Source organism: Larus michahellis, chromosome 20 (genome assembly GCF_964199755.1).
Source record: "Larus michahellis chromosome 20, bLarMic1.1, whole genome shotgun sequence".
Taxonomy (NCBI): Eukaryota; Metazoa; Chordata; class Aves; order Charadriiformes; family Laridae; genus Larus; species Larus michahellis.
In genome coordinates, this window is record NC_133915.1 from 3472968 (window position 1) to 3492406 (window position 19439).

The 19439-nt window shown below is 64.3% G+C and overlaps 2 protein-coding genes across 7 annotated transcripts; one reads left to right on the forward strand and one right to left on the reverse strand.

Moving 5' to 3' along the window:
* Positions 1-36: 36 nt before the first annotated feature.
* Positions 37-9616, reverse strand: LMAN2L (lectin, mannose binding 2 like). Of its 5 annotated transcripts, XR_012584285.1 has the most exons (10): positions 9473-9613; positions 9277-9395; positions 7180-7297; positions 6442-6524; positions 4862-4894; positions 4352-4513; positions 4164-4278; positions 2703-2822; positions 590-2033; positions 37-549 (listed from the first exon to the last, which is right to left on the reverse strand). XR_012584285.1 is itself a non-coding variant. In XM_074563720.1 (9 exons), exons 1-9 carry the CDS (start codon positions 9603-9605, stop codon positions 1891-1893), a joined length of 1026 nt encoding a protein of 341 aa, XP_074419821.1. In that variant the 5' UTR covers positions 9606-9611; the 3' UTR covers positions 37-1890. The 5 variants fall into 5 exon arrangements, 3 of the variants coding, with proteins under 3 accessions (XP_074419821.1, XP_074419823.1, XP_074419824.1); XR_012584286.1 differs by lacking the exon at positions 4862-4894 and having other exon boundaries at positions 9473-9616; XM_074563720.1 differs by having other exon boundaries at positions 37-2033; positions 9473-9611.
* Positions 9617-10586: 970 nt separating this feature from the next.
* Positions 10587-19327, forward strand: CNNM4 (cyclin and CBS domain divalent metal cation transport mediator 4). Of its 2 annotated transcripts, XM_074563695.1 has the most exons (8): positions 10587-12100; positions 15492-15635; positions 15752-15889; positions 16403-16572; positions 16751-16850; positions 17304-17366; positions 18239-18420; positions 18525-19327. In XM_074563695.1, exons 1-8 carry the CDS (start codon positions 10630-10632, stop codon positions 18732-18734), a joined length of 2478 nt encoding a protein of 825 aa, XP_074419796.1. In that variant the 5' UTR covers positions 10587-10629; the 3' UTR covers positions 18735-19327. The 2 variants fall into 2 exon arrangements, with proteins under 2 accessions (XP_074419796.1, XP_074419797.1); XM_074563696.1 differs by lacking the exon at positions 17304-17366.
* Positions 19328-19439: the final 112 nt, after the last annotated feature.

Genomic DNA, 19439 nt, shown 5'->3' on the forward strand with positions numbered 1-19439 from the left:
GACTGGGGGCGGGTGACAAAAGGCACAGGGGCCGTGTCACACACACACCGATGTTTATTTCGAGACACCAGTTACAGCTCCAGGGAGAGGCGCGCACCTTTCGCTCCTGGTTTTCAGGCAAAGAGGCAAAAGGCCAGAGGGAAAAAAAACAAAAAACAAAACAAAACAAAAAAAAAAACCCCCACAAAACCCTCTCCTTTCACACCACAACCACCATCGGGCACTTCGGGAAAGAAAAAAAAAAAAAAGCTCCCACCTACCCCGGTGACAGCATCCTGCCGAAAAACCCGCCGGCCACGCGTGTCCCCCCCGTCCCCTGGGTACCGCCGGGACAACCCCCCCACCACCACCCCCCCCCGCCTCCATGGGGGTCCGTCCTGGGTGCGAGAGTCCCGGAAAGCAGCGGGACAAGGACACAGCTCCCCGGGACACCGGCGAGGAGGGTGCTGCCAATGCCGGGGGCTGGCGGGGTGGCAAAAATTTGCCATTTTGATGTCCCCAGAGCCACTGAAATGGCCCCGGGATAAACTGACCTCGTATCTCCCTCTCCTGGGTCCCGCCGGGGACCCCGCGCCCCCCGTGCCACCACCTCACGGGGTCCCCGGCCGGGGGGGGAAGGCGGCTGTGACGACGGGCAAGAGAAACGCGGAGAAATCGTTGACCAAAAGCAGTCACTGAGGTAGGAAGAAACTACGACTCCCTGAAAGGCAGCGAGAGCTCCGGCTCCGAGAGGTTGGGGAAGGGCCCCCGCGAGGCTCAGCTCCCTCCTCCTCCTCCTCCTCGGAGGGGCCCCGGGGATGCAGCGAGCACCGAGGCGGGGAGGGTGGGGGGCGCAAAAAAAAAAACAAAACCACAAAAAAAACCTGCCAGAAGCCACGACACGCAAAAACGGCACGGGTGCGGGACGGGAGGCGCGCGGAGGCGGCAGCGTGCTCAGCCTCAACCCTACGGAGCGGGGAGAGGGGCCGAGCCCCCAGACGCAGCAGCAAATTGTTCTTAAAAAAAAAATAAAAATAAAAAAATAAAAAAAAATAGGGAAGCCGGCGCTACACCCCGCAGCGAGGAGGGGGCTTTGTCCCCAAAAGGGGGAACGGTTGGTCCCCAAGGGGGGGAGCCCGGCAGCCAGGCAGGTTCCCAGCTCGACCTGCCTCACCACCGGGGAAAAACCGTGAGCATCCCCTGCCCCAAAAGAAAAAAAAAAACAAAACACCAAACCTCGGCGTCCTGCGGGACAGAGAGGGGTCGCACGGCAGCGGGGGGAATCCAAAGTACGAAGAAAAGCAGCCCGGTCTCCAAAGACAGGTAGATGGGAAAGCAGCCGGAGCGGGATGAACAGCTTGGAAAATCCCTCCTGGATACGAAACGGCTTGAGCCGAAAGGTTTGCGAGGGTTACGGTAACGCCGCAAAGGGTTATCGTAAGGGTGCGGAGAGGAAAGCAGGCGCTCGCTAGCATCCCTCTCAGACGGATTTCACAGCCCAGGTGGCGTCTTCTGTCGGCGTCGGGGCTCCCAGTACGGCAGCGAGCCGGCTCGGCATCGCCGGCGCCCCCGCGGCACAGCCCCGTCCTCCTGAACAACTCGCAAAGCGAAGCTCCTTCGGTCCGTCCCCGCGGCGCTCGGCTCCCAGTCCGTCGGACGCCACGCTGGGGATCGCTCCCCCCGCCCCGAACACTCCCCCGGCAGCAGCGTGAGAGTTCTGGAGCCCAGTTAAGAAGCTGCAGCCGTTCCCGCTGGGGATTTCAGGGGGGACACGAGGGTCCCTGCCGTGAGGGTCGGTCCATCACGCTCTGGCCAGTCTAGGATGGGTGGGAGTCGGGACGTGGCTAGCAAGGACTAGCAATGGGCCATCCCCGGCGGGGGGGGGGGTGAGGGGGGGTGACGGTTCCCAAGTCAATAGAAGTGTTTCCGGCTCTGCTCCTGCCACTTGTTGTAGACGATGACTCCGATGACGATGGCGAAAACGATGGCAACGAGGGAGAAGAAAACGATTAAGAAGAGAGCCAGGCCGCTCATGGGCTCCAGCGGCGCCTCCACTGCGTGGCAGAGAAAGAAAAACCAACCTGTGAGCACCCAGAGTGCCCAGCACCCCAAAAACCCAGCTGAGATCTGCCTGCACGAGGTGGGTTTAGCCACCCCACAGGCCACACCGGTAACCCCCCCCACGCACACCCTGCCAGGCTCACACCACCCCCAGGGTTGGGCTCCCCAAAGCTTTGGGGCTCAGCTCATCGGAAGGGCCGGAGCCACGAGACCTCAGGACGCACGAGGGGCTCGTGGACACGACGGCGGCGGGATTTCTGGAGGAGAGGTGGCACCGTTGAGGTTCCAACCTCCGTGAGCTTCCAGTGGACCAGCACACCCCGTTTTGGTCGCGGTATGACCCAAGTGGAACGGACACGCTTAGCCGAGCGGGCTGGGATCCTCCAGGAGGGCAGCACTTCTCCGAGGCAGAGCGCTGCTGCCCGCTACACCCACGCCAAACGGGCCGCGACACCGGTCGTGCCGCGCAGTGGACGAGAACAACCGTCGGGGGGAAGAACGGGGCACAGACCTCCCGATTCCAGCTGGAGCTCGGCTAGTTTGGCGGTGAGACAACGTGCTATCTGCTCCGCAAGCACCACAGCTCCGTACCCCTGCGGGTCCCTCCCAATTCCGTGCTGGTCCCGCCTTCCCCTGGCATGAGGCCGGTGGCTCCTACTCACTTCCCGGCAGCTTCAGGTTGTCCACGACCGGCAGATACACCTCTCGGTCCCGCTTCTCCTCCTCCGGCGTCCGCTCCACCGTCAACTGGTAAAGCTTCAGCGAAATGATGTCGTGGTTGTCTGGAAGGAGAGCGGAAATGTGTCCCAAGGCGTCACCGAGAAATACGGCTCCGGCCAGGGGACTCGAGTGCCACGGGGATGCTGTCGCTGGGGGCAAAGGCGCTGGCTTCTCCCTTCCCATGGCGGGGGGGAAACCTCACCTCCGCAGGGCAGGATCTACGCCGGGCCGAGAGCTGCGCCCAGCGCAGGGCCCTCTGCCAACAGGAACCTTTTAAGCTACTTAAACTGAAGGAAAAAAAAAAAACAAAACCAAACAACAAAAAAACCCAAAACAAACCAACAAACAGCCCCAGAGCGGGAGATCATCTGACTCGAAACCGCTCGGCCACCCGAAGGGAATGCGTTGGCATCGGCCTCACGTGGCCCTACTTCCTTTGCTTGTGATGAAGGGGTTATTAGCGGGAGAAGGCGAGTGCTCCGGACCAGCCTGCCAGCTCCCCGGGCACAGATCGGAGAGAGCAAAGGAACTTTTGTTGGAACCAACAATGGGCCCAGACACCGGCCGTCAATGAGCTTTTGTCGAGGCCGAACTCAAATCGGGCTTAAAACCTGCCCAAAAGAGGCCCAGCGGGGTAACGCCGGGCCTGACGGCACCTCAGGCAGCGCCGGGAGGGAAGGATTATTCCGAGGAAGGCGGAGAGCTTTAACTTTAGCTCTTTTTTTGCAAAACCCGATGGACGTCGGCCCACCTTGCACCAACGCCGTTTCCGAGTACACCTGGCTGACCCCTCCCTCAATAATGGGCGGATGAAAACCAGCGGGCTACGAAAGCCAAAGCGAAATAGCCCCAGAGACAGAGACGAGGAGCGAGCATCCTCCTGGCTTGCCTGTAACACCTCACGTCCACAGCAGCTCTCGCCGGCACTGCCCTCGGGGCTAACCCAGCCACCCCAGGTGGCAGCAGGAGAGCAGAGATGTGGTTTGTTTTTTTTTTTTCCAATGCTCATCGTGTTTTTACTCCTCCCAAGGCACACGTTTTGGAGACAGAGCCTCCGGCCAAGCCGGTACGGCCACTTTGCCGCTGTGTCATTAAGACAGGCTGGTTGAGGTCAGGCTGCGGCCACACCGGGAGCTTTAAGGAAAGTGGGACGCGCCGCCTAAACAAAGCGCTCGGGGAAAACAACGTGCCCAGACAGGGCTTTGGGCTCCTCGGGAGTTGCTGCAAGACAAAAAAAAAAAAAACAACCAGGCTCCCAGCTCGCCGCTAAAGGCTGCTTAAAGCACGGAAAGGTCCTCAGGCGCTTCTGTAAGCCCCACCGGCTACCGAGCTGCGCCTCCAGACGCCCAAAGCCGCGCAGGAGCTACCAGAGCTGAGTGGAAAACAAGACCCCGGGGCAGTACCTGACAGGTCGCCGGTGACAGAAGAGGTCCCAAAGTAATACCCGCGAGGCAAGCGCACGCCCGGCATGTCGATGCAGTCTCTCCACTCGTGCTTACCGTCGATATCGATCAACACCTGAGAAAGAAGAGGCACCCTTAGCCCCTCCGCGGCGGGGCTGGCCGCTCCGCTCCCGGCAGGCGGGACTCACCGTCAGTCTCCTCTTCACGTAGCGGATCACCAGGAAGGTGTCGTGGTTGAGGTTGCGCACCATGGCCGTGCAGCCCCCCAGCTCCGTCGGTCTCCCGTCCCGGTCGTGGTCGTAGGTGAGGGAGCCGTTGTTCACCATGGCCGAGATGTAAGGGAAGACGCGCTGCGAAGGGGAAACAAGGCTGGGGGTGAGGTTCCTGCTCTCGCCCCGCTGGCCACGGCTCCGGGGTCGAGAGCCGCGACAGCCCTACGGACCCCGAACTCCTTCAACCTTCCAAGAATCCATCTCAACAAGCTAACGGCACGATCCCACTTCATCCCCCAGCTTTGCTCGGGGCTCCCGGACATCCGGGATGGAGGACAGCCGGTTTCCATGCAGTCTCCCGGCTCACACACAGGGATTTCTGGGCTCACGCGGGGATTTGCGGAGCTCGGGAGAGGGAATTCCTCGACCATAAGCCAAGGTGAAACCCGACAGCGTGGGAACGGGTAGGTGAGCAAGAGCAAGTACCTGATTTCCCGGGCTGTACCTCCTCTTCTGAGCCTGCCAGTCCAGGGTTATCGCAAAGCGAGAAAGAGCACAGAAGCAAGACAGTCACGGACCAGAGTTAGTATTAACCTGCAACCTGGAAACTTCCTCCCTGGAGAGCTCAGCGCGTTATCGGCTTAGCGGAGACTAAAGCAGAGAGGGTTTTAGGCGTTAGGTGCCGAATCCCGGGACGCGCGGCTAGGAAACGGCGCTGGTGGGCGAAAGCCACATCAAGCGTTGCCACCTCCTTGGCGTTTCCTCCTCCTCCTCGGGGCGCAGGAGCTCACTCGCGCTAAAGCCAGCGCCCCAACGGGGGGGGGACACATCGGCCACAACCGCTCCTCAGGGACCTAACAACTAACCTGTCCCTCTTCCCTCCGGAATAAAACCTTTCTTTTTCGTCCTTTTAAAGGCGAGAAAAAAAAAAAACCAAACAAAACCAAAAAAAAAACCCCAAAACAACTGTGAACCCACATTGCAGCAACTGGCCGACCAGCATTTCTCCATCTCTTCCCTTCCTCGGAGCTCGACCAGAGGAGAGCAGCCCTCTCCGGGAAACCGGACAGCCGCGTTCCGCTGATTCTTTCTTTTAAATAAAACCTGTCGTGCGGGTCCTTTTACCCCACAAAAAGCAGAGCCGCCACCCCACAGATCAACAGGATCCATCCAACGCCACACTAATTCCCCGAGCGCTGCCGGTAACGTGGCGCCAGGCAGCTCCTAAAGTTTTTTTTAGGAGCCCAAAGTCCACCCCTGCGCCGGAGCCGGCTGCTTTGGATGTTTAAACCAAAAAAAAAAAAAGCTGGTAGTTACTCAACGTTTGCTCGGCAGCTCCTAGGTCAGGGCACATCCCAACTGCGCCCTTTTGGCTCTCTCCCTGGGCTGAAGGGGCTCCTGCGGGGTTGACGCCAAGGTCTCGGGGTAAAACAGCGCCTATTTTTTAGGATAAACTAGAAGTAAGGAAAGGTCCGGCTTTGGTTTCGGAGTGATGAAACCCATCCCGGCGTTAAGGGTGGGAAGGACCCGGTTTTAAGTGCCTCTGCGCTCCCTTCTCCACCAGAACGGACGCCAACAAACCCCAAACAAACAACGGCCACATCAGGAACACAAAGACGTTTAGTCACGTTGCATCCCTGAGAGCAGGGAAAGCCTCCCGCCAGGAAACAGCCCCGGCGCGCACCCAGGCCTGGGCTGGCAGCTCGGGTACCGCTCTACTCGAGGTCTACGAAGACCACAGGAGCTCGCAAACGCAGAGATGGTGTCACCGGCTAGTTTTCTCCTGCCCCAGGAAGGCTTTTCTCTGGGTAAAGCTGACCACACAACCACCCCGCGGCTTTTTCTGAAGAGTCAGTGCCTCCCTAGGGAGGAAAAACCAACTCCACGGAGCACGGCGGGGAACGGCAGCGGAGAAACGTCTGGTCTCCGATTTAAGAGCTCAAAGAAGATCGCACCGCGCCAAGGAAGCGTTCGCAGCGACGCAAGCCGTAACCTCGGCGCTGCCCGTGCCACGCTCAGCAGGCAGCCGGCGAGGAGCACGGTCCCGTTTATCCTCTCTAGCTCACCTCCTGCTGCTTCTCCTCGTTTGGGTAGGTGTCCACGAACACTCCCAAGCCCAGGAAGTTATCCTTGCTTCCGAAGACAGGTCCTAGAAGGAAGAAGAGGCTATGGATAAGGATGGCAAGGCCAGGCAAGCGTTGCAAAGGGTTTGTTACCCATCCCTTCACGTTCTTCACTGTTATCAGATAGCGAGGCAGCCTTGAGCAGTTAATTGAGCACGCAGACCCTCCAGGCAGGGGAGTCAGATTAAATCCCCCACCCCCCTTTGCTGGTCAGGGATCGAGCTTCCTCCGCAGTCTGGGTTTGGTTTTTTTTTTTGTTTTTGTTTTTTTTTTTTTTTAAGGAGCCAACCCCCAGCACGGGAGGCCCCACGCGTCCCGTGACACCGCCCATCTCAAGATCAGGGCAAAACAATCCCAAATCCGCCTATCGCCGAGCTGACTCCAGCCTCCTAGGGCCCCCCCCTGCCGTAAACCCCCCCCCCCCCCCCCCCGCCCCAGCCCAGGGTGCCGAGGCTCAGAGGTGGCCTCATGCACGGGCGTTACTCCCTCTGCGCCTGCCAGGGCGAAAGAAAAACAGCCCTAAGGCCCCAAAACACTGCGATTCCCCACTGAGATTTCCCCAAGCCAGCCTACAGACCAGGGAGAAAGTGTCCCCGAGAAGGTGGCACGTGCCACCCGACACTGTCCCCTCGAAGCATGGCCCCCCCCCCCCCCCCCCAGCAGCTACTGCCGACGCTTTACCCGGCTGCATGCGATCCTTGGTGTACCAGATGGCAAAACCGTCTCCGTTCAGGTTTTTCTTGCCTTGGCCGTGGATTTTAAAATGCACCTGCATCTCCCAGTCTCGCAGGTAACACGGCTGCAGGAAAATAAAAAAAAAAAAAAATATAAGAGCGAGGATGTGAAACGTAGATGTCCCTCATGCCAGCACCCTCCGCTGCACTGTCCCCTGCCATCACCAGCAGCTCCACGTGCCACCAAACCGGAGAGCACACCGCCGCTCCCCGTTTCCCCTACCAACGGACGGCGCTGACCTATATTTTGGATGCGAGCAAGAATAATTAATCCCAAGGGACACCGTGAAGCCGAGGGAATTGGTCGTTACCCAGAGCTACAAAAAGCCAAAGAACCAATTCTGATCTCACACTATTCTCAGACAACAGCAACTCCGGCAAAAATCAATAACTTACACCTGGGAAAAAGAGAGCAGAAGGAGCCCGAGGAGCAGCTCCAGCTTCTTAATTGCTCATGAGCCAATTATTTCTTGAGCTACCAACAAATTCCCTGCGCGAACAGGCACAAAACGCGACAAGCTCACGACAGATTCGCCCAGGCGACGTGAAGCCGGCCGTTGGCCCAAGTGAAAAACCAAATCTCCCTCAATATTTTATAACAATAGAAGTCGAGCGCGATGGATCGCTTCTGGTCTCGTAGAGCATTTCCCAAACCACTACAGAGCGGGCTGGATTCCGGGGCGCAAAAAATCCCACCAATTTCAACCCCAAATTGAAATTAAACAGGAATTATCGAGGTATTCAAGGCAGCTTTGCCGTCTGCCAGGCGAAAGGCTCGCGAGGGGCAGCAAAACGCCTTAACAGAGCGTAGCGCTGGCGCGCACGCATCACATGGAGCTGCCGCTTTACCGGCCCCGCTCTGAGACGTGGGCGCAGCAAAGGGGGGCTGCGGGTGCGCTCCGGTCACGGTGGTCCCATGAGAGACCCCAAACTGGTCAGCACAGACACCCCAAAGCCACATGGGGCTGGAGGAGGGGACAGACGGGACTCAGCCCTTGCAGGAATCGCCACGCCAAAGGCTGGACGCTGAAGTGCTGCCGGTACCCCCAGTTCCAACCCCCCATGGACCTCCCCAGCCCGCTCCCCACCACCCCAGGGCCCCCACAGCCCACCCCAATTCCCCCCACCGTCACCTTGGCCCAGACTCTCGAACCTCCCCAGCCCCAACACCTCCTGCGCCCCCCAAAACCCCCAAACCACCACCCCCCACCAGTAAACCCCCTATAGCTGCCGGCCTGGACCCCAACACTCCCTCGTTTGGCCCAGACCTGCCCAGCACCCCCCAGCCAAGACTCCCCCCCCCGTCCTACCCACACCTCAAATCTCTCACTCAGGACCCCCCACTAACCCTGGCTCAGCCTCCAAACCCCCACCCCCAGTAAAATCCCCCCCATACCTGCTGCCCTTGGACCCCCACGCTCCCTCATTTGGCCCAAACTTGCCCAGCCCCCTCAGCCAAGACACACACACCCCCCCACCCACCTCAAACCCCCTTCCCCAGCCCCCCTCCCCACCAGTCACCCCCCCCCCCCAGCCCTACCCACACCCCCCCCTGTCATTCAGGGCCCCCCACCACCCCCAGCTCAGTCTCCAAACCCCCCACAAGTACCCACCTCCCCCCCCCCCAAGTAAACCCCTCACGCCTGCTGGCCGGGACCCCCACGCTCCCTCATTTGGCCCAGACCTGTCCTTGTCATCGTTCGTCCCCCCCCCCCCCCCCCCGCCAACTCAAACCTCTTTCCCCAGCCCCCCTCCCCATCAGTCACCCCCCCAGCCCTACCCACACCCCCACCTCCCTCAGGGCCCCCCCACCACCCCTGGCTCCGTCTCCAAATCCCCTCCCCAGCCCCCAATTTCCCCCCACTCACCCCAAAACCCACTCTCTCCCCCCGCAATCAATCCGCTCCTACTGCCCCCCCACCCCCCCACTATCCCACCCCCACGGGAGGGCACCCCCCGGTCCCTCAGTGCCCCCCATCCCGGTTCACCACCACTCCCCCCCCCCCCAGCCCCGGTGCAGGCCTCCCCGCCCCCGGGGACTCACCACTCGGTTCCAGACGGCTCCCTGCTTGCTCTGCACGTCGGGGGTGAGGCGGATGTACTGGGTCATGACCATGGCGTTGCCCAGCAGGTCCCACAGCCCCGAGCTGGCCGAGCCCACACCTGCGGCCCACACGCACCGTCGGTACCGGGAGCCGGTACCGGACATCGTCCGCCGTCCCCCCCTGCCCCACACTCACCCTGGTACGGTTTGGAGAGCGAATGCTCCCGCTTGAGGTGCTCCTCCGTCTGCTCGGCCCGCGGCCCGCCCAGCCCCAGCGCCACGGCCAGCAGCGCCAGCCCGGCCCGCCACCGGCCCGCCGCCGCCGCCATCTTCCCTGCACCGCCCCGCCCCGCCCGCCCATTGGCCGCCCCTCCGTCCCGTTCCGCCCGCCGGTTGGCCGCGCCGCCTGTCTGTCAACGGGGAGGCGGGGCGCGCGCGGGCACGATGTAGTTCCGGCAGATTTAAAGGGTCCGCGCATGGATCTGGCGCGCACTTGCTCCGCTGTCGTCCCCCCGGTCCTAGTGCCCCCCCGCCGGTCCTAGCGCCACCGCCGGTTCTAGGGTCGTCGTCTTCCCCCACAGGTCCTAGTGCCACCCCCAGTCCTAGTGTGTCCCCCAGCCCCGGTGCCCCCCCCGGTCCTAGTGCCCCCCCGGTCCTAGTGTCGTCGTCCTCCCCCTCCCCGGTCCTAGTGCCCCCCTCCCCAGGAGCCTAGTGCCCCCCCCCCCGGTCCTATCGTCGTCGTTTCCTCCCCCCCCCAGGTCCTAGTGCCCCCCCCAGCCCTAGTGCCCCCCCCCAGGTCCTAGTGTCCTTTGCCCCCAGGTCTTAGTGCCCCCCCTCCAATAGGTCCTAGTGTGTCCGCCAGGTCCTCGTGCCTCCCCCAGGTCCTAGTGAGCGCCCCCTCCCCAGGTCCTCGTGCCCCACCAGGCCCTAGTAGTGAGTGGCCCCTCCCCAGGCCCTAGTGACCCCAGGTCCTAGTGTCCCCCTTCCACGGTTTTAGTGTACACCCCCCCCCCCCCAGTGTGTCCCCGTCTCCCCCTCAAGGCGCGTATGCCCCTGGCCCCCCACGCATCCTCCTTCCGCGGGGGGCACCAAACCGACGCCCCCACTCCCGTTCCACCCCCTCACCCCTCTCCGCGTCTCCCCCACCCCCCTCGCAGCCCCCCCCCTATCTGCGGTCCCCACCCTGCCATTGCCCCGACGCCATGGCCCCCTTAAGGCGCGCCGGCGGGACGGGACGGGGCGGGGCGGGAGGGGGGGGGTGTGACGTCGTGTGTGTGTGTGTCCCGCCCTCCCCGAGGGCGTGGCGCGGCGTGTGACGCTGCCGCGAGCGCGGCGGCCCCGCGAGACACCAACATGGCGCCGGGCGGCGGGCGGCGGCGGCGCGGCGGGGCCGGGGGGGGCGGTGGCGGCGGCGCCCCCTCCTCTTCCTCCTCCTCCTCCTCGTCGTTGTCGCTGTCGCTGTCGTCTCCCCCCCCGCTGCTGCCGCCGCTGCTGCTGCTGCTGGCGCTGCCCGGCGGCGGGGCGGCGGTGCCGGCGGGGGACAGCATGATCCTGGGGATGCGGCTGGAGGAGAGCACGAAGCCGGCGGCGGGGGCTCCGGCCCGCGGGCCCATCCAGGTGACGGAGGGCAGCGAGGTGCTGCTGCGCCTCTACGGCTTGGGGCTGGGCCCCGGCACCAGCGAGCGGGTGGCCTTCGCCGAGTTGCGGCCGGCTACCTCCAACAACGCTTCGGTGGCCAACGGCACCTGCCCCGAGCGCTCGCAGGACCTGCTGGTCCAACCCGGCTTGGCCGAGGCCCGCGACACCTCGGCCCTGCTGAGGGTCCGAGTCCAACCCCTGCGCAAAGACGAACAGGCCAAAACCTACGTCCTCTGCACCCAACGCCAGCCCGGCCAGCCCTGGGTGCCCCACCAAGGCGCCGACGGGCAGATCGTGGTGTTGGAGGAGAAGAAGTCGCTGCTGCCCCTCTGGCTGCAGGTGATCCTCATCGCCGGGCTGCTGGTGCTGTCGGGGATGTTCAGCGGGCTCAACCTGGGCCTGATGGCGCTGGATCCCATGGAGCTGCGCATCGTCCAGAACTGCGGCACCGAGAAGGAGAAACGTTACGCCCGGAAGATCGAGCCCATCCGACGGAAAGGCAACTACCTGCTCTGCTCCCTCCTGCTGGGGAACGTGCTGGTGAACACCACCCTCACCATCCTCCTCGATGACCTCATCGGCTCCGGCATCGGCGCCGTCGTGGCTTCCACCATCGGCATCGTCATCTTCGGGGAGATCGTGCCCCAGGCTCTCTGCTCCCGCCACGGCCTGGCCGTGGGCGCCAACACCATCGTGGTCACCAAGTTCTTCATGCTGGTGACGTTCCCCCTCTCCTACCCCATCAGCAAGCTCCTGGACTGCATCCTGGGCCAGGAGATCGGCACCGTCTACAACCGGGAGAAGCTGGTGGAGATGCTGAAGGTGACGGAACCCTACAACGACCTGGTGAGGGAAGAGCTCAACATGATCCAGGGGGCCCTGGAGCTGCGCACCAAGACGGTGGAGGACGTGATGACCCCGCTGCAGAACTGCTTCATGATCAACAGCGACGCCATCCTGGACTTCAACACCATGTCGGAGATCATGGAGAGCGGCTACACCCGCATCCCCGTCTACGAGGACGAGCGTTCCAACATCATGGACATCCTCTACGTCAAGGACCTGGCTTTCGTCGACCCCGACGACTGCACCCCCCTCAAAACCATCACCAAATTCTACAACCACCCCGTCCACGTCGTCTTCCACGACACCAAGCTGGACGCCATGCTGGAGGAGTTCAAAAAGGGTGAGAGGGTCCGGGGGGTGGCTGCTTTCTTCCCCTCGGAGGAGGAGTTTTGCCTTCCGGGGCTGGAATTGCCCGTGCTGGGGCTGCCTGGGGTCCCCGCGGTTCGGGTGGTGGCGATCCGGAGGGCACGGGGGCGCCTGCGGTGCCGGACACGGAACCGGGAGCAGCTGCTCGGCGCCCGCAACCACTCGGGCTTCCGGGGTTTGGTGCGTAACGGCGCTGCGCCGGGGAGGGAAACCCTCTGCTTTACCGCTGACGGAGCGCCCAGCCTCGGGAAACACTTTGGGAGTGTTTACTTGCTCCTTCTTTTTAATTATCGGCCGCAGAGGCCCTTGAAGAGCTGCTGGAAAATTGCTCCGGCTCCCTGGTTTGGGCACGGCTCCTTCCTCCGGGCCTTTCCCCGCCCGCGGGGGTGCCGGCCCCCATCCCCGCTCCGCTCCCCGAAACCGAGAGCTGGGAGGAGGAGCGGGATCCGGGCTGGCCGGAGGCTGATCGGGGAAAGCCGTCTTAGCTCCGAGGCAGGATTTTCCCACTCAGGGCTTTGCCAACGCGGGCAGGGGCCCCTCCTGTACATCCCACCCCCAGCCCCAGCTTCCCGCGGCTCCCGCCGGCTCAGGACCCGGCTGGGATGAAACGAAGAGCCCGGCTGTGCCGGGTGATGCCAGGCCAACCCTCCGCCGTGCGTCACCCCGCGCTCTCCTCTGGCTCCCCTTCCACCCGGCTGGGGCCGAGATTCGGGCACATCACGAGAATCGGGAGCTTTTGCTGCCGTTTCGGGGAGCTGGGGGTGGGGGTGGGTTTTTCCAAGATTTAGGGGGTTTAATAATTCCTCCCGCGGCGAGAGCTCGGCGGGAGGGTTTGGGAGCTGGTAGGTCCGAGCCTGGCCGATTTCCGAGGGTAGGGAGGAGGCAACAGCTCTGCTCCCGCTTCCCTTTGCGACGGGGCTTCCCTGGCACCCGAAAATACCGGCGGGGGAGCAACGCCCCTGGGTCGCGGCTCGCGGTTGTGACAATGACGACGGGATCTCTCGCGGCCTCGGAGCTGGCCTGCTTAGTGAAAACCCTCCTCGGCAAATGTTTTGCCACCGGTTCCTCTCACGCCGGTTTGAGACCCCGCCGTAGGAGCGCGCCCGGCCGTCCCGCTCGCCCCCCCTTTCCGAAAAGCGACGGCGCAGAAGCGGAGCCCTGTTGCTGCCGGAACTAGAGTTATCCCGGTTGCTGGCACCGGCTTTTCCTCCCGACGAATCCTTATTAAAGGATTTATGGCGCGCTCGTTCCGGTTACAAAGCCGCCCACGTCCCGTATTGGTTTGGGGTTTTTTTGTTTGTTTTTTTTTTTCTTTTTTTCATCGCTGCCTCTGTGGGGTCAGGAGCGGAGGATTTGTGGGGCCGGTTTTGAGGGGGGTGTGTGTGTCCGTCCCCCCCCCGCCCTAACCCCGAACCCCGTTTCTTCTGGCTGCAGCACCGCGGCAAGTCTCTGCCCTCGCCCCGCTCAGCGAGACCCGGATCGGGAGCGGGAGACGCGCCGGGGGAAAGGATAAACGCGGGGGGGGGGTGGAAAAAAAAAACAAAACAAAACAAAAAAATCAACCGGCCGCGTTTCTGATTGTCCTAACGGCGGGGCTTGGCAGCCGGATCTCTCCCCCCGCTCGATGCCACCGAGGTGTCCCAGGCGCTGGCCTGGGGGTGACGGCTCCCGCAGTGACGCCCAGCGCTCGGCTCGGCGCCTTCTCCCCGTTTTTGGAACGGGGGGAGCGCCCGCGGGGAGCTGGGGGGGTGTTGCTCTCCCTCCTGGCGTGCGGGATCCGAAGCCGGTGCGGGGGGGTTTCCGTCGCACCCCGCGGCCGTCCTTTGCTCGGGCGGTTGGGGCACCCCGCGGCGTTGTTTGCTTTGCCACCGGCCGCTCCCCGCCGCGCTCGGCCTTGGCCGCCGGGCCCGGAGAGGAACCGCTGCCTGAGTCATCGGGGCTGGCCCCACAGCTCAGCTCCTTCCACCTTTTCCCAGCTCCTTCCACCTTTTCCCAGCTCCTTCCACCTCTCCCCGCCGGGCGAAAGAGCCGCCGCGCCTCACCGAGGGGGTTTGGCGAGCGCGCGTAAAGGATTTTCGCGGCCCGAGCGGCAGTTTTAGGGGCTTCTCCTCCCTTTTCCCGTCGCCTTTTTTCGCCGGGGGGTTGCCCCCAACGGCGGGAGCTCGGCCGAAGAAGGAGACAAAGGGGAGCCGTGCGGTGCCCAGCCCTAAAATTAGCTTTTCCCTGAGCGACAAGGGGCCTGCGGCCGCCAGCTCTAAAATTAAATAGCAGATAACGTCGGGGAGGGCAGATTTGTGCTGGAGCCGGAGCGGGATGGCGAGCGCGGCACCTTGCCGCTGGCCTGGGGGGGCGAGCGGGGCGTTTGAGGAGGTCGAAGGGGTTTTATTTCGGGCTGCGCCCGAGTTCAGGGAGGGAAGGTCGCTTTTCTCCGTGCCTCAGTTTCCCCAGGCTAAGGACACCGGCCCTGCGGGTGCGTTGGCCTGGCCTGGGCCCGCTGCGGTTTCCATGCGGCCGCTCGGCTCCTCTCCCCGGAGCAGAGGTGGGCGTTCCTCATCCGAGGAGTTTTTTCCCAACGGCTCGGTGTGATTTTGGGATGAAGCAGGAGAAACATCGGCTCGCGGAGAGGCTGGCCGGCCGGCCGGCCGGGGCAAGAGCGACACCAGCTTCGCCGCGAGCCGGCGGGTCGGATTTAATCCGGATAAGGCAAACCGCATCCTGCCCGCCTGGGGCGAGGTCGGCGGAGCGAGGGGAGTTGGAAATTTAGGGCTGGAGAGGTCTTCGTGCCGGCAGGGACCTGCTGCTCGTGGCCAGGGCCGGTCGGGCAGCGGCTGCTGCTTGCCCTTGGCTCTCTTCCCCCGGATGTTTTGGCTCCGGAATCGGGCGGCCGTTTCTTCACCAGGTGTCCGGAGCGTTTCCTCCGGGATGGGCCAGCCCCGGCTCAGCTTGGCAGAGTCGCCGAGGAATTTTGGAGAGGACGCCCTCCGTGCCGGGGTGTCTTCAACCCCACGGTCGCTCACCCGGCGTCGCCGGCACCGTGCCGTGCTCGGGTGACATGGCACGGGTTCCTCCGGGGACACATCCCGTCGTCTCCGGTGACCCCCTGGCCGAGCCCGCGCCCCACGGTGGCACGGAGGCGCCACCGTCATGGGCTTAATTACTGTCATTACACTGGGAATTAGTGCCCAGCCCAGGGGCTCGTTAAGATTTTAACTGGTTTATTTTTTCCTGCTCGGGGAGGGGAGGGAAGGGCTGGTCCCGGTGACATCCCTGGGTGCGGGGACCTGGCCGGGGAGGCTGGGGTTGCCCTGGGGAGGGCGGGGGGTGTCTCCCTTCTAACGTCCGTCCGTCGGTGCGTCTGTCCGCAGGGAAGTCCCACCTGGCCATCGTGCAGAAGGTGAACAACGAGGGCGAGGGCGATCCCTTCTACGAGGTGCTGGGGCTGGTGACGCTGGAGGACGTCATCGAGGAGATCATCAAGTCGGAGATCCTGGACGAGTCGGATACGTACAGTAGGTTTTGGGGGCTCGGGCCCTCTTCCCGCCCCCCCTCCCCACCCACCCATCCTTTCCCCTGCTCCCACCCGCCACCCTGCTCCCCCCTGACACCCCGCTCCCCCTTCCCGCAGCCGACAACCGCACCAGGAAGCGGGTGGGCACCCAGAAGAACAAGCGGGACTTCTCGGCCTTCAAGGACCCCGTCAACGAGCTGAAGGTGAAGGTCTCCCCGCAGCTGCTGCTGGCCGCTCACCGCTTCCTCTCCACGGGTGAGTTTTTTGCCGTGGCCGGGGGGGGGAAAAGCGGGGCTCGGGACACCTCCTCGGGCTCAGTCCGGCTGCGCGGCACCGACACCGATGGCTCCGTGTCCCCGGCAGCCGCGTGGGCTCCGTTCTCGTCGTCGCCCAACCCCGGCCTCGAGGAAAAGTCGCTCCGACCGTCTCGTTCAGAAATTGTGGGGCGCTTGCGTCTGGTCCCGTTCCGCTCCCCTCAAATTGAGGGGGGACGGGGTCGGGGGATGCCAGCCCCTGCCCCTGAGGCTCGCCACGGCCCTGTCCCTCCAAGGACGGTCCTCTTCCCTGGCTGGCGCCTGTGTCCCCGCGGCTGGGGCTGGCCTTGCTGGGGACCTGCTTCTGTCCCGGGGAGGTGTCGAAGGGGCCCGGCCTGAGCCAGGCACCACCCGAGGGCCCGGGGAGTGGGGGGGGGGTCACACCTCCATGTGGAGGGTCGGGAGAGGGACAAGGAGCGCGGCTCTGACGCCCCCCGTCCCCTCTCGCTCTCAGAGGTGACGCTCTTCACCCCCAACTTCATCTCGGAGAAGATCCTGCTGCGGCTCCTCAAATACTCCGACGTCATCCAGGAGCTGAAGTTTGACGACGAGAACAAGAAATCCCCGCGCCACTTCCTCTACTGCAAGAACAAGGCAGCCGACTACTTCATCCTCATCCTGCAGGTAGCCGGGCGCCGGGGTGACATCGGGGTGACGTTGGGGGTCCCCTTCACCCCGGGAAGGCTGCCATGGGCTGGGGGGGTGTGTGGGGGTGTGTGTGTGTGGGGGGGTGCGTGTGTCTCATCCAGCCCAGCGCTGCGGGATGTGGCTCACGGCGTGGGACGCCGTCTCTCCCCTGCAGGGCAAGGTGGAGGTGGAAGCCGGCAAGGAATGCATGAAGTTTGAAGCGGGAGCTTTCTCCTATTACGGGGTGATGGCCATCAGCCCCCCTCCTGTATCCGGTAAGCACCCCCCCCCCCCACCGATCGCCCGGCTGCCAGCGCGGGCAGAGCCCTCCCACCCTTTTTTTTAGAGCTGCCGCTGGGAGTAGGAGATGCCGGGAGCTCCGAGCCCCCGCCGGTGCCCCCCGAGCCATCCTGGGGGGGGGATGCAGCGTGGCCAACGCTTGCCCTCAGGGAGACACCCGAGCGTGTCCGGCAGCGAGCGGAGGCTCCGCGCCCGAGCCGGCGCTTTAAAACTCGCCGTCCTCATTTCGGGCCGCCCTCCCGTGGCTTTCAGGCTCTGCCAGCGGCCGGACGCGGCTCCTCGCGGCTCGGTTCGGTGTCACTCCGTCGCCTCCGTCGCCGCGAGGGGCAGAGGTCCCGCCCGGCAGCCGCCCCCCTCCGTTGCCCCAGAGGTTTGCTCTTGACCTTGTCCTCTGCGTGTGTGTTGTGTTGTCCGTCTCTCTGCCTCAGCCCTCCCAGCCCAGCCCCGGCGCCCAGCCGTAAAGCGAGGGTCATTATTTGCCAGGTTGACAGGTAAACGGCGCGGCTGCATGGCGTGCCAAACCCCGCTGCGACCGCATTAACCCGCCGGAGTGGGCGTCCCCACCCCCTTAATGCAGCACCGGGTATTTTGGCCCCCACAACGAGCTCCATGTGCACCAACCCCGGTGCCGTCGGCTTCTCGCCCCGCATCCGAGTGCCTCCGGAGGAGGAGGAATAAGCGGCTCCTGCCCCGGAGCGGCTTGCGGCGTGGGGCTGGTGTCACCCGGCCCCGCTGGCGGCGGCGTTTGGGTCCTGCTGGTCCCTGATTTCTCCGGCGTGGAGCAGGGGGACGGTGGCGGCTGTCCCCGCGCCGGCTGGCTGGCGGAGGAGGAGGTGCCGCTCTCCCTGCTGCTGCATGCGGTTCCTGCCTCACCCCGGCTTTCCGAGCACGTCACCACGTCTCCGTAACCCCCACCTCGTCCCTAACCCCGCACAGAGAGACTGATCCACCGGTTCAGGGAGTCACAGTGTCCCCTGGGACTGTCCCCTGGGCAGTGCCTGGCCCTGGAGGAAGGGGACCAGCGGGTCTGGCCAGGCTCCGGACTCCGTGGCCGGTGGCCATTTGGCAAGTGACGGGCAGGGATCAAACCCGGCGCTGCCCGGCAGAGCTGGGGGATGGCAGCGCTCGGCCATGGGGGGCACAGGGCTGCGCTGGGGTGGACGCGTGTCCCGTCACCCCTTGTCACTGCCGGGCTCCGTGTCCCCGGAGCCTGCGGGACGGGGCTCTCCCTGCCCGGCACCCACCGGAGCCAGCGTCGGCGTCACCGGGGGCTCGGCGCCCCGTGGAGAGTTGCCAGGCCTTGTGCCAACGCGACGCAGGACCCTCAGCGGCGTGTCTGACCCCGTCCCTCCCGTCCCCGCAGAGATCCGCTCCCCGTCCCACGTCAGCGGCCTGAACCGCTCGGCTTCCCTCAGCTACCACGAACGCTCCGACTCCGTCTCCTCCCCCGTCAGCGGCAGCAACAACCAGCTCAACGCCGGCGCCGGCGCCCAGTACGTCGCCGACTTCAGCGTCCGTGCTCTCACCGACCTCCAGTTCGTCAAGGTGAGGAGGGACAGGGGACGGGGACGGGGATGTCACCGCTGGGGTCCGGCACCGCTCCTCATCCCCCCTCTCCCGGCTTTTTATTCTTTTTTTCCCCGGCACAGATCACGCGGCAGGAATACCAGAACGGCCTGATGGCTTCCCGCATGGACAGTTGTCCCCAATCCCCTGACAGCAACGCCCCCAAAGCGGACACCGGTTTACCGGAGAAACCGGAACCTTCCGCCCCCGCCGACGAGACCACCAGTCTCCTCAACGAGAGGAACTGCCTGAGCCGCCGGAGCAACCACAGCCCCCTGGAAAACTCCATCTGACCCCGGCCCCGCCGGCACGCGCCGGGAAGGACCTCGCGTGCCCCTTTTTAAGGGACCCTTTTCCCCGGTAGGAAAACGTTCGGCGTCTCCTCGGGTGACGTCGCGCCGGCTGCCGCGGTCGCCGGAGGAGCCCGGTTGAGCTGGAGGAGGCGGCACGGCGGGAAACGGAGCCGGGATTTGCTGCTGCTTTCCAGACTGGCTTATTTTTAATTAATTTAAACGGATGGCGGCGGAGACGGCACCGCCAACTCTCCGCCGGCCGCCCCGCCGACGGCGCTCGTTCAGCTCAGGGAGCTTCAGGTCTCGTACGCCGCTTTCGGGGGGGTGGGGGGGGGTGGAAAATGGCTCCGCCGCGGCCCCCCCCGGGGACGGGCACCCCGGTGGGGTTTTTGGGGCACGAGGGTCGGACGGGGTCGGCGTGGGGTGCGACGCGACCAGGGCGACGGCTCGTCCTCCCGGCGCCGCCGACCTTTCTCCGTGCCCGTTCCCCTTTCCCGCTGGCCCGGGGTTTCGGGGGGGATGGGGTGGCGGAGAGCTCGGCGCAGGCCTGAAGCCGAGGGGATGGGCTCGGCGGCTCCCGGCCACGGCCGAGACACCCACCCCCCCCCCGCCCCCGTCACCCCCCACCATCCCCGGCCTCTCCGCCGCCCACCGGTGTCACGAGCGTGCTGAGGACGGCAGGGACGGCGGCCACCCCCCCACCCC